Source organism: Tympanuchus pallidicinctus, unplaced genomic scaffold (genome assembly GCF_026119805.1).
Source record: "Tympanuchus pallidicinctus isolate F22 unplaced genomic scaffold, pur_lepc_1.0 scaffold4, whole genome shotgun sequence".
Classification (NCBI taxonomy): domain Eukaryota; kingdom Metazoa; phylum Chordata; class Aves; order Galliformes; family Phasianidae; genus Tympanuchus; species Tympanuchus pallidicinctus.
Window position 1 is genome coordinate 53,469 of NW_026294758.1, and position 13,322 is coordinate 66,790.

Below are 13,322 nucleotides of genomic sequence, written 5' to 3' on the forward strand. Positions count from 1 at the left end.
CGGCTCAGCGGCAGCTGGGGGCGCCCCTACCCAGGTAATGAATGGGCGGCGGGGAGCCGGGGGAGGAGCTGCCGCGCGGAGCCGCGCCGCGCCGGCGCTCGTCCCCGAAACGCCGCGTCTGCGACCGCGCGTCCGGCAGCCGCCGTCGGGAAGCGGCGCGGGGCTCCTCTGCCGGGCGGCACGGCCGCTGATAGCCGGCGCCGTCCGCACGGACCGGAGCCCCGCGTGCGCGACCGTTCCCGCCGCTGCCGCTCCGGGCGCGGGGCCGGGCTGCGCGGAGCGGCTCCCATCGCGCGGGACGGCCGGCGAGCCGCTGCGGGCACTGCGATGCCGCGGCGGGGGGCTGTGGTTCGCCCGTGCCCGGGTTGACTCGCCGGGAGCGCGTTTTCACAGAATCACAGAATCACCTCTGAAGAATCCTCTTCAGGGGGACCTCGAGAGGCTGGAAAGGTGGGCAGGGTGAACCTGATGAGGTTCAACACGGCAAAGTGCAAAGTTTTGCACTTGGGCCGGAGGAATCCCAGGCTGGAAGGAGCGGTCCTTGAAAGCAGCCCTGTGGAGAAGGACCTGGGGGTCCTGATGGATGAAAAACTTAATAAGAGCCAAGAGTGTGCTCTTGCGGCTCAGAAGGCAAATGGGATCCTGGGGTCCATCAAAAGAGGGGTGGCCAGCAGGGAGAGGGAGGTGATTGTCCCTCTCTACTCTGTTCTTGTTAGGACCCATCTGCAGCACTGCGTCCAGCTCTGGAGCCCGCAGTACAAAAAAGACAGGGAGCTGTTGGAGTGGGTCCAGAGGAGGGCCACTAGGATGGTCAGGGGGCTGGAGCACCTCCCCTATGAGGACAGGCTGAGGGAGCTGGGCTTGTTCAGCCTGGAGAAAAGAAGGCTGCGAGGTGACCTCATTGCAGCCTTTCAGTACCTAAAGGGAGCCTACAGAGAGGAGGGGAATCAACTTTGAAAGGGTTGATATGTGTAGGACGAGGGGAAACAGTTTTAAGTTGAGGGAGGGGAGATTTAGGTTGGACATCAGGGCGAAATTCTTTACACAGAGAGTGGTGAGGTACTGGAACAGGCTGCCCAGAGAGGTTGTGGATGCCCCGTCCTTGGAGGTGTTCAAGTCCAGGTTGGATGGGGCCCTGGGCAGCCTGGTTTAGCATTAAACGTGGAGGTTGGTGGCCCTGCATGTGGCAGGGGGGTTGGAGATTCATGATCCTTGAGGTCTCTTCCAACCCTGGCCATTCTGTGATTCTGTGACTCTGTGATCACAGAATTGTAGGGGTTGGAAGGGACCTCCAGAGCTCATCGAGTCCAACCCCCTGCCAAAGCAGGTTCCCTACAGCAGGTCGCACAGGTCGGCATCCAGGCAGGTCTGGAACATCTCCAGAGCAGGAGACTCCCCCCCTCCCTGCAGCCTGTTCCAGTGCTCCTCACCTCACTGCACAGAAGTTCCTTCGCACATTGGTGCAGAACTTCCTATGCTGCAGTTTCCGGCCGTTTCCCCTTGTCCTGTCTCCACTCCCCACTGAAAAGAGTCCGGCCTCGCCATTCTGCCCCCACACCTCAGATACTGATAGACCTGGATCAGGTCCCCTCTCAGCCTTCTTTTCTCAAGGCTGAACAGACCCAGTTCACTCAGCCTTTCCTCATAGCAGAGATGCTCCAGGCCCCTCACCATCTTGGTGGCCCTCCGCTGGACTCTTTCCAAGAGATCCCTGTCTGTTTTGTACTGGGAGCCCAGAACTGGACGCAGTGCTCCAGATGAGGCCTCAGCAGGGCAGAGCAGAGGGGGAGGATCACCTCCCTCGACCTGCTGGCCACGCTCTTTTAATGCACCCCAGGATGCCATTGGCCCTCTTGGCCACAAGGGCACACTGCTGGCTCATGGCCGACCTGTCGTCCACCAGGACACGCAGGTTTTGCTTCGGACTTCTTGCTGGCTTGGTCGGCGTTGTGCGAATGGCTTTGCATCCTTTCTTCTTCGTTATCAGGTCCCGTTGGAGGAGCCAGAGGAGGATGGCCTGCCGCTTCCCAGAGACACAGAAACGCTGTCCGGGCATCCGTGCTCCAGCGTTTGAGAAGACGTGGAGGAAGATGGCGTACCATAAACCAGATAAACACAGTCCTCATCCAGCCCACAGTAATCCAGCATGTGGGAGGGGCTGTAGGAGCATGGGGTACCGGTGCCCAGACTGCCATGATCGTTAGCCAGCCCTCCATGATGCAGCATATGGGAGGAGCTGGAGGAGGATGGGGTGCTGCTACCCTGAGAAACAGGTACATTATGCGGGCAGCCGTGTTCAAATACAGGAGAGGAGCCGTGTTCGAGTACAGAAGGCAAGCTGTGTCCAAGTACAAGAGATCAGCTGTAGGAGGATGGGGAGACAATACTCACACAAATACACATTTTAGCCAGCCCTCCATGATCCAAAACAAGGGAGGAGCTATGAGAGGATCAGGAGACATTGATCAGATAACCAGCATGCTCAGTCAGCTATCCATAACGCAGCACACGGGAGGAGCATTAGGAGGATTGAGAGACACTAGCCAGATATCCACACTCGTTAGCCAGTTCTCCATGATGCAGCTGACAGAAGAAGCTGTAGGAGGATCAGGAGACACTACACAAAGAAATATAGAGCATGGCCAGGCACCCATGATGCAGCACATGGAAGGAGCTGTAGGAGGTTGGGGTGCTGCTACCCCGAGAAACACACACATTATGCCGCCAGCCATGTTAAAGTACAAGAGAGGAGCCGTGTTCGAGAACAAGAGAAGAGCTGTAGGAGGATGGGGAGATGCTACTCCATCAAATACAAATCCTAGCCAGCTGCCTGTGCTCCAGCACACGGGAGGAGCTATAGGAGGATTGGGAGATGCTACACCAACAAATACAAAGCTTAGCCAGCCACCCGTGATGCTGCACATGGGAAGAGCTGTAGAAGAATGTGTTGCTGGTACCCCAAGGAAGAGAAATCCTATCTGCCCAGCTGTGTCCCTGTATAAGGAAGGGGCTGTAGGGGGATCTAATGCTGCTAACCAGACAGACACAAACTTTTGCCAGCCACCCATGGTTCTGCACAAGGGTGGAGCAGTAGGAGGATCGGGACATTCTACTCAGACAAACCTTAGCCAGCCATCTGTGCTCCATAACACAAAAGGAACTGGAGCTGGATGGGAGGGCACTACTCCGACAAATACAGACCTTAGCCAGCCACCTGTGCTCCGGCACACGGAAAGAGCTGTAAAAGGATTGGGTGATGCTACCCAGATAGACACAAATCCTAGTCAGCCACCCGAGATCCAGCACACGGGAGGCGATGGAGGAGGACGTGTTGTTCGTGCCCGGAGAAACACAAACCTTTTCCAGCCAGCCGTGCTGCAGTGCAAAGGAGGATCTACAGGAGGACGGGGCGCTCCTGCAGCCGTTGTGCAGCCTCCTGTGCTCACAAAGAGCTCCTCAGGTGGCAGCCGCGATGGAGGAGGATTCTCTGATGCCTCTGGTGTTGGAGCAGCAGGCAAGAAAGGCGTGGTGTCCTCGCAGAAAATGAGCTCTGCGTTAAGCGGTGCAAACCCGGCTGATGACTACAGAGATGAACAGCAGAGACTCGTGTAAGTGACGGCCCTGTCCCCTGGGAAGCGCTCGCAACGAGCTGCTGAAGTGCTTACTGGCTTCCTCTGGATAATGGAGAGGATGCGTTCCGGGGGATGGAAGGTGGGACGTGGGGGGGACCATAGGAAGCACGGGGGTTTTGTTTCTCTTCCAGACCTGATGTGATTTACTCGTGATAAAACGCTTTGTCGGACATCTGTGTGTCCAGCAGAGCGACTGCTGTGTCTTTCAAGATAGCTGTAGCATTCCTCAGCTGTTCCCTCTGAGCAGCGTCCTATGGAATTCATTGGCGCGGCTTTGGCTATTTGAGTTTGACTTTGCTTTTTGCCCTGTGGCTTCTGACTGTGTGATTTCTTCCTTTGCTGTCATGTTGTGTTTTCTAGAGACTGGGTAGCAGAAGACATGGCGACCTGGGAATCTTCTGGTCAGTGGATGTTTTCGTGTTACTCTCCTGAGAAGGGCAAGCCTAATGTTTCAGGTCAGTCCCATTTTTAGCCTTGCTGCGTGCTGCGTGCTGCTACTGTTCAGGCTGCATTTCCATCCTTGTCCACACTGCTGTGCCTCAATGGAAGCACTGCAAGGTGAGGACGTGCCTTGTGATGCAACAGGTAGGGGCACTGGATTACGGCATTTCCTTGGTGTGTTTGCACCCCTGAAGTTGCACCAGGAGTCCTTTCTGTGTCTCCAAGTCGAGCTGACTGGTGGCAGGCGGTGCAGCAAGGGCAGTTTCTTGTGTAACTCTATAGAGGGCAATTTTGTGTTTGTGTTGCATTCCCTTTGGAGCATGCTGATTGTTTGCCTCCCTGCAGACTTTCCAGAGATCTCCCCTGAGGAGCTGCGCCTGGGGTATTACATCTGCAGAGCCAAGGAGGGCACAGGACTCTACGTAAGTATTTGGAACAACTGAGCTTTCTGTGACGCATTCAGGGTAGCAGTGGTTCCTGTGCTTCAGGTGGCCGCTCTTGACTCAGTGAATACCAAACTCGAGGGGAATGCAAGAATGCCCTCATACGTTCACTTTTCTGTGCAGCGAGTAGAAAACAGCAGGAGCTGCTGGCCTGAAGGCTTTGCCATCACTGAGCAACTTGATGTGGCCATAGGTGTCCCTGTTCACTGCAGGGGAGTTGGGTCAGATGGCTTTAAAGGTCCCTTCTGACTCAAACAGGTCTATGATTCTCCCTGCCTCTTCCTGATAACTGCGTGGCACAGGCCTCACCAGTGATGCAGGCACAAAACATATTATCCAAAGCAGGAGTTTCTGCTCGTAAAGTGGGGCAAGACCTGAATTGTCCAGTCTGAAATTTCCTTGCAGTAGCTCAGATCACTCTTGTTCCCCCTTTTAAAGAAAGGGGAAAGAGGAAGGGGGAAAGGGGAAAAAGACCAAAATAAGAACAAACCAAAAGCCATGCTTAACAAAAGCATGTTTGTGTTTTCCCACATTTAGATAATCGCTGTCCATCAGTATGTGCAGCAATGGAGAAACAGGCTGCAGGAGCTGAAGGCTTTAAACGCCTGGAGAACAGCATCGATGGTAAGTGTTAAGGAAAGATAAAGTACTTCTGTTCCTGATATTGCTTTTCTCTTAAATATCGAGTGAAGGTTTTTCTTAGGATTCCCATTTAGGCAGAGCTCAGGGTTCAGACTTCAGCACAGATGATGGTTCTGCGCTCAGAGAGCAGACTGAGCCAAAGCAGCGACACAGATAGAGTCATGAAGCAAACTAGAACAAGGGAGAGGAGAATGAGAGCTCCAGAGGTTTTGGTGATGGCAATTACTTTTTGCCCGTCAGTCAACAGATTCCTGCTTCTGGGGTGTTTGCAGACAGTAGCCTGAGAGCGTTTTGTTTAAAGTAGCCATTGCTCGTGGCCAGCGTTTGGTTCAGTTTCTCAGTTACGTTCAGTTGGTCGGCACACGTGGGTTTTTGCTTTAAGCGTGGATTGAAAGATGCCTGCCTGTGCTGGAATGTAGTTTTCATGGATGTATTTGGAACTTTTTCAGCTACTTTGGAGAGAGAAAGCGGTCACTCCACCATCACCTTCTCTTGGACTGGGAGGACAGTAAGCCCCAAACACTGGGTTCCCAAGTAAGTTTCTGCATAAGGAACCAGTGATTAAACAGGTGCTGATAAGCGTTCTTCTGCAGCACTGAAGCGCAGCAGTGTTTCTGTATGGCAGGTGCACCCATACCGAATAATGTAATTATTCCTTCCTGTCCATTTCCTCACTGCAGGCTCTCCAGCCAACAGCAGCAGCGGTGCTGCCCGCTTGTCCCTGCACGCAAATCCCAGCGTCTCATCTGGAAGCGCTCCAGCTGTGGGGAGCTCTGCTGCTGCCTCCAGTCCTCCTGCCCTCGGAGTGACGTCCTCCCACAGCTGTCCCCATCCCGTTGGCACTGGGGATTCTTCGGCTCCATCTGCAGCCTCACTTCACGCTCCTGGAACGGCCGCTGGCCATGGACTTCTGGGCTTCTGGGCCCTGGGAGCCCTGCTGCAGCAAATCCTTCCAGCACTGCTCCACTTGCTGTCGCTGCTCCCAAGGCAGCTACAGAACCTTCTCACCCGGGTGCAAGCAGTGCTTTGGCCGCACCGACTGCCGGTGCCTCTGCACACAGCGCCGCGTCTGCGCCTCTGCATCCACATGGCATCAGAGCAGGGCAGTTACACACACCGAGGAGGGAATTAACAGCCGGAGAGCTGGAGCAGTTCAGAGCCAACAAGTTCACACTAGGAAAGGTCCGTGAGACCACCACCAGCAGATCTTTTATATGATAAGGATTTAAGTTAATTCTGAAGTTGTATGCCTTAATTCCATAGGATTCTGAAGTTATATGCCTTAATTAAATAGAAATAAATATATTTTATTGTTTACATATGCCTTAATTAAATAGAAATAAATATTTATTTACATATGTCTTAATTAAATATAAATAAATATATTATATTATATTATTTACATAATACATACATAAAAGTTGTTATGTGACTCTTCCAATAAACAATGTTGTGATGGAGCAGTGAGTTGGAATGCTTTTCTATGACTTAAGTTCTCATTTAATCTCTTCAGTCTTCTGTATAATCAATGATGATCCAGGTGCTATAATTAAGAAACATACAAGAGAGTTTGGCTATGCAGGTTATGACACCACAAAGAAGAGACGAAGGGCTTACCCTTATCCTGGGCTCACTGGAAAGCTCCAAAGGAGGGATCTCCAGCAGAGACCCTTCCCCGCTGGCAGTCAGATCTCGAATGGGGTCCAGGAGAGGCGCAGCCAGGCTCCGTCCCTCCCAGCAGCACAGCGCATTGCCTTCACTGTGCTCCCAGGGCTGATCAGCGCTCGCCTCAGGTGATCGACCAGAGGCTCAGGCTGTGATTCAGCAGCTCCCATACAGCCTTCACAGTCAGATACCTCGTGGTATCAGCATTTCCACTGCACCGGTCCTAGGCTCACAGATCCTTGAGCACTGGCCAAGCAGGTGGCTTCTGCCAAATGCTTCTCCCACTGCTTTCGTGTTCCTCCCCCCATTGCCTCCAACATCATTTTCAACAACCCACTGTGTACTGTTGGATTTTACCAGCAGCTGGTGCATGCAAGGGAAAATGAGATCAGTCCACTCGGTGCCAAGATCTTTGGCCAAAGTATTTGCAAGGGAACTTTCAAAATGTGTCTCCCCATCTGACTCAATTCTTTCACTGTAGAGAAGACCTAAAATATTCAATCCAGCAACTGTTTTATGTGCATCTATCTATCTATCTATCTATCTGCTCCATTCCATTTCATCTTACCCATAAGTCTTGTTAAGCACACACGTAGAAAGCAGGGTTGTTCAGCTGTGCCCTTCCCCAGGTCACTCTGCTCTCCTCAGACCCCCAGCTCTGTCCCAGAAGCATCTTTCATCTGCCCTTCCTAGAAAGAGCTGCCTGCTTTTGCAGTACAAATGGACTAGTTGATGGTGAACTCCTGACTTCCTCATGCCTGGAACAACTCCATGGGCCTCCTCAGCCATCTGCACCAACCCTGGATGTTGTTTGTCTCCACAAACAGCACCCCTACCACCGCATCTTCTTTCCAGAGTTATGTTTCCCCATCTCTGACTAAGGGAGAGAATCTGCTCTGGATCTTCTCCTTATACACAGCAAACTGAATGCCAGAGCAGCACCAGAAGGGAGAGTCCAGTTTGTTTGCTGCTCCAAAGCCGTGCTCGGGATACAGCTGGGACTTCTGTGCTTGTTAGCTACAGAGAGGCAGTGCTTTGTTCCAGAAGAGCCACCCAGCTCCACGTTGGGCCCACTTGTCTGACATGAGAACCTGTGACCACCGAGGGTCTGCAGCCCCCCACCGAGGGAGTCCTTTCAAAGGGGTAAGTGGAAAACAGAAAGGCTTCACCTTGTATGTGCCTAAATAGTCAGTTCCACAGCCCTTGAGGCAAATATTTTAATTTGCTTTCTCTGCCCCACTCTGTAAAATACAAACATTTTAGAAAAAGCATAGGGAACGTAAATGGATATGTGCATGAAAAATTGTCCACACGATGCAAAACAGTGTTAAATGAGTTAAACCAGCTCCCGTAGAGCTCTGTGACGAATATGAAGCAGTAATGATGATGTGGCACTTAGAGGCCGATGTGAGTGTTGTCTGCCCCTGTAAAACTGTAATACAAAAGGTGAGCTGTACAACTGGGAGAGAGACTGTGTGTAACTGTAATGCCCATTCTTGGTAGTTAAAACACACAAACATTTGGCCAAGAGATCACAGAATTATAGACTCCTCAGAGTTGGAAGGGACCTCTGAAGGTACCACTGCTGGATTTGGGTGTCACAGCTCTCAGCTGACTTCATCCTGGGCTGTTTTCTCAGTAATATGAATGCCAGTGGAGTACTGCAATGAAGTGCTTTTATTCATTTGAAATTGCCCAATGCCAGCTTTGAAACACGATTAAATGATTATTCTGCTTCTCCGTTGTTTTGTACAGCTACACCCTGAAATGCCAAACAAAGCCAGATTTTGGCAAAGAATCCACGAAGTTTGAGCTAGTAGCGTGTCGGCTCAGTAAGAACAAAGCAGTTGGTATCAGAAGACAGAGGCTCAGAGGGGATGTGTGGGTCTATGAGAGATTGGTGGAAGACGTTTTATCCAGCTGCCAGGTGTGACTGCTGCTCAGAAAGCCACAATGTTGTACTGAGACTTTAATCATCATTTTAGAAAAATCAGTTTGGAAATGTAATTTGTGATCTCCTTCACAGCTGTGTTTGAGAAATCTTGTCAGCTCTTACAGTTTTAACCACCCCCTTTGTGTATATGCCCACTGCACGTTTCCTTTTCTTACAAAAACTCAACTTGTGCTACATGTTCCACAGATGTAACTCAACTGAAATAAAATTCCTTAAACTACCCCCTAGCTCCACTGCCCCATTTTTCATATCTGCTATAAAAAGAAAGTTATTGGTGTTGATATGCTGAGGCTCATTTGTGATACGATTCCAGTTATCAAGTAGATGTGGTACAGAAATGCATTTGCATAATTCTCTTCTTGTCTCTGTGTAAGTAGGATTTATTGAGATCATTAACTAAGTCACAGCTGTGGATCACAGAGTTGAAATATGTGCTCAGTGCCATACCAAATAGAGCCATCTTCAATAAATAGGAAGTTGAGAGGGCCAGGACTTAAACTATGATCCTATGTAAAACACTGCTACAGCTCATTACTAAGCCTCTGTGATGCTTAAAAAGTAAGTGTTCTTTCTGATGCTCCCCTGTTCCCTGGTTGTCATGCTAAGGTAATTCAGCACCTTTAAGTTGTGGTGAATGAAGGAAGCATTTCTGTTAGGTTTTACAAGCAGCTGAGAAGGGATGGTGTGACAGTGCACAGAGAGCAGAGTGTGGCGGCCTCCTGCAGCTGCTGCTGCCCCACACCCCTCCTGCCAGGCTGCCCAAGGTCTCTGCCCTAGATGGGGACACAGCCCCCACTTCCCCCTTTGCAACAAAGCTGAGCACATAACCCAGAGAAGCGCAGACCCCTGGGGAGTCCTTGGCCAGATCACCCTGTCTATGCTCTCAGATGGTTTCCATCGCTTGCTCACTAACTTACTGCCCTTAATGGCCAGGTACACCTAGAGAGGACTCTCCACAGCTCTTCAAATGCTATTAGCTTTGCTGAGTGTAAGAGGCAAGCACTGACCCTATGTTAATACAAGTAACTTCTGAGATCTAGGAAGGAAACACAGGAGTTGGTAGAGGTGTTAGGATATCCCTCACAAAACAGTACGTCTCCAAACTTGATTTTTTCTGTTATGCAATTATACCTTTAGCCTGCGTCAGGAATGTGTGATGAGAATGTGAGCACCACCAACCACACTGATATCCAACTAAGCATCAGTGTCAGAGGGCAGTTCTGTTGGAGATTTCTGCACACAAATGCCCACCTACACCTAGATAGGGACTATGGCTCACAGCACTGTGCTGCAGGTTTTCCTTCATGAAAGGAACTGTGAGTCTGTTCTGATGTGAGCCACATTATTGGCTCTTTCCTGGATGACACTTTCTCATCCGGAAGCTACTTACAGGGGCTACAACGATGCACAGCCCTTAATGCATGAACCAGAAGGATATATTCATCAGAATGGCTGACTAAGGTAGAAGTCTCCATCACTTCTTTCTAATTTTAAGTTACCACTTTGCTGCTCTTCAGGCAGGGGAAGAATTGGGAATGTTTTCAATGAATTTCAAGGGTTAAAAATGTTACTAAATTTTTTCTGTTTCTGGTCCAGAACTCTTCAGATGCAAAATGACATAAATGAGGAACACTTCGCAGGACACCAACCTGACCAACAAGTGCAAGGAAAGTGCGAGCCCAGCCTGGTCAATGGCTTTAACTGACAGGTGTGCATAGAATGTGTGCCCATGGTCCAGGCCTGATTCCACCTGGTTCCGTGACTGATGGGGTGGGGGCCCACAGACCCATGCCTTGAGATGGGCCTGAAAAAACACAGCAGCAATGAGGTTTAAGTCCCTTAAACTTTAATGCAAACAGTGATTGCCACAGAGTGAGATTTTACAGGTGGTACGACCAGCACAAGGGTTGAGCTTGATAATAACTGATTAAATTTTAAAAAAGGATAATAAATTGAGTTTGATAATTGTTGACAAAGTGTACATAACATACAGTTCCAAAAAATTTAAGTTTTGTATCAGTGCTTAAATAGTTCTGTGCACAACCCCTCCGGCTGCAATGTTAGGCCTCTGTCTGGCTTTCAGATGTTGACATTTAAGCCTCCTAAATATCAGAAATCAGCTAACGATGCCAGCACTGCAGCTGAGGGCTGTAACTGGCCCATAGCTGGGCTGCTGTGCAAGCTCTGATTTCTGCTTGCTTGCTCTGCTTTCTGGCATGAACACAAACCTCTCCCAAGAGTTCAGATTCTCCCTGAGACTTGATCCGAGTTGCTCTAAGCCTAGAAAGTGGGAGAGCTGGCTGCATGTGGCATGTTGAAAACAGCCTCGTTAATGTCTAGCAGGGCAATGCCACGTGTATCTTAGAGCACTAATCCCAAGTGGTTGAATAATTGAAATTTTTGCTTGTTTTGACATTCCCTGAGTTTTAATTTAAGAATTTAATACAAAAATAACCTTACATTTTTAGTGTATTTTGTTTTTTGGCTAATGTTTCTTGCTGTGAATGAATGACCACTGGTGGTAGGAACCAGCAGAATGGGTGACAAGCAAGATTCACTTGTGGGTTGTTTTGAAGCTCAACTACACCCATGGTGATAGATTATTTTGTTGTTATTCTGGAATTCTATTGTGTCAGCTTATCACAGGTAGAACTGGGAGGGAGAAGAAACTGTGGGGATTAAGACTTGTGTGTGTGCCAAGCTTACGGCAGTACCCACACACAGGGTCAGAACGTGTGTTCTGCTTCACTGAGTTCTAATCACTCCTTTTGCGGGCAGACAGGTTGCACACAGTCATACATGTGAGTAAGACTAAATGGGTTGCTGTGCTGTGCCTAGGAGGCTGTTCTTACTCCTTTCCCTTCGTTAGGATCCTCTGTTACACACCAAGTTTAATTGATGGTCATTGTACAGCAGTGTGTTCTGGGTACTGCTGCTTGGCTGAAATCTTAGCTCTCTACGTTACCATTTCTCTGAGCATATAACTACACTTGGCTTATATTTTTTCCATTCAAATCTTGACGTAAAGACATTTCTTAAATACCCTGCTTAAAAATTCTAACATATAAAATATTATTTTTCATAGAGAATGTGGTTCTGTTTTTCTTCTCCCCGCCTCTTTCTTCATAACTTGTTTTGTTAGATGGTTTTGCAGAACAGGCAGGAGAATAGTAAGGAGTCCTAAGTGCAAAAGAAACTGACAAAGAGAAACTGTGAATAGCCTCTGCTAGGGCCGGGACAGATATGCGTAACTGGGGCTGACAGAAAGAATTAAATTTTGAGGAGAAAGGAGAATGGAAAGATGTTACCATACTGAAGCTAAAGTAGTGCTTGGGTCCACAGAGTGAGAGCTGGTAAAAGCACAACTGAAAAAAAGCACCACAGACCTGTTTATCGTGCTTGTTTAGGGCTGAGGCTATTAGAACAATTTGTTTCCACTTTGTTTTATGTAAATAATGTTTTAACTAAGAAAATTAGTATTCTGACATGTATAATTTATGAAAGTACTGAAGAGTTGGAATTATAAATAGGAATGCCATATAGAAAGCTTCTCAAATATCTAAATCCACTGAGTTTTCTTGAGAGGGTGCAGCTCATTTGCCAGTAATAACCAGTTCCTAAAGATTTAGCCTTGGGGTAAAACTCTCTGCTTGAGAGCTTTAGGAATACACTGGCTTCAAAGAAACTTTGCTTGCTACTTTCTTGTCCCCAGTGCGCATTTAATGCTTGGGAAATATTTTCTGTTACCTCAGAATACACTGCATACATTCATGGATTCATTTTGTCACCAGGGCCTTTGTCCAGTTGTGATTACGTGAGACTGCACAGTGCTCATCCACAGCCCACACTGAGCTCTTAACACTTAGTCCTGATATTTCAAGAAAAGGTCCCTCACTGCTCAGTCTCCTACAGATTTCATGATTTTGTAGATTCTCCTTGTTCTGAGCACAGGATCAGGAGGAAGATCCTTCTCTTTTGGAACTGTTTTGCCCCGCGTTCTTCAGGTTTCTCATTCAGTTTCTTCTGGGTTTTCTCACTATTTGCAGTGTTGGTGCCAGATCACACACCTGCAGCTTTGGCACTACTGCATTTTCATCCAGAGAGTGTGTTCCTTAGTGTTCTGTGAAAGCCAAGAGCACTTTAAAATATCTTTAACAGAGCTTTCATAAGACCACAGGAATCTGCCTTTGTGAGAAGCAAAGGAGGCCAGCAACACCGGGGGTGATGTTAGGAGGAGCAGGTCAGTGCTGGAGAACCTTCCCCGAGTCCTGGTGAAGCTGTCCTGCAGAACAGTCCAGTTCTGGGCTCCGCAGCACAAGAGGAGCAGGGAGCTTCCATGGAAAATGCAACCAAATGGCAAAAGATGGGGAGGCACCTCAGCTCTCACGCGTTTCCTTCTATGAGGAAAGACTCTGGGGGAGCTGGACCTGTCCAGCCTGCAGAAGAGAAGGCTAGTGGGACATTTCATCAGTGTGTATGAATGCCTGAGGGGAGGCTGAGAAGAAAACAAGGGCTTCTTAGTGGTGCCATTGGTGGGACACAAGG

At 49.1% G+C, this 13,322-nt stretch overlaps 1 protein-coding gene across 2 annotated transcripts; it reads left to right on the top strand.

The window, feature by feature from the left end:
* The first annotated feature begins 3,774 nt into the window (after positions 1 to 3,774).
* Positions 3,775 to 6,082, top strand: LOC128089765 (nucleoporin NUP42-like). Of its 2 annotated transcripts, XM_052701492.1 has the most exons (5): positions 3,775 to 4,087; positions 4,419 to 4,495; positions 5,054 to 5,140; positions 5,600 to 5,692; positions 5,839 to 6,082. In XM_052701492.1, exons 1-5 carry the CDS (start codon positions 4,012 to 4,014, stop codon positions 5,965 to 5,967), a joined length of 462 nt encoding a protein of 153 aa, XP_052557452.1. In that variant the 5' UTR covers positions 3,775 to 4,011; the 3' UTR covers positions 5,968 to 6,082. The 2 variants fall into 2 exon arrangements, with proteins under 2 accessions (XP_052557452.1, XP_052557453.1); XM_052701493.1 differs by lacking the exon at positions 5,600 to 5,692.
* Positions 6,083 to 13,322: the final 7,240 nt, after the last annotated feature.

Excerpts from the sequence above, each read along its gene's own strand:
- LOC128089765 (XM_052701492.1), top strand. The coding sequence starts at position 4,012 with ATGGCGACCTGGGAATCTTCTGGTCAGTGGATGTTTTCGTGTTACTCT. Across the intron at positions 4,496-5,053 it reads AGGAGGGCACAGGACTCTAC|ATAATCGCTGTCCATCAGTA; the intron begins GTAAGTATTTGG and ends TCCCACATTTAG. Across the intron at positions 5,693-5,838 it reads CCCAAACACTGGGTTCCCAA|GCTCTCCAGCCAACAGCAGC; the intron begins GTAAGTTTCTGC and ends TCCTCACTGCAG.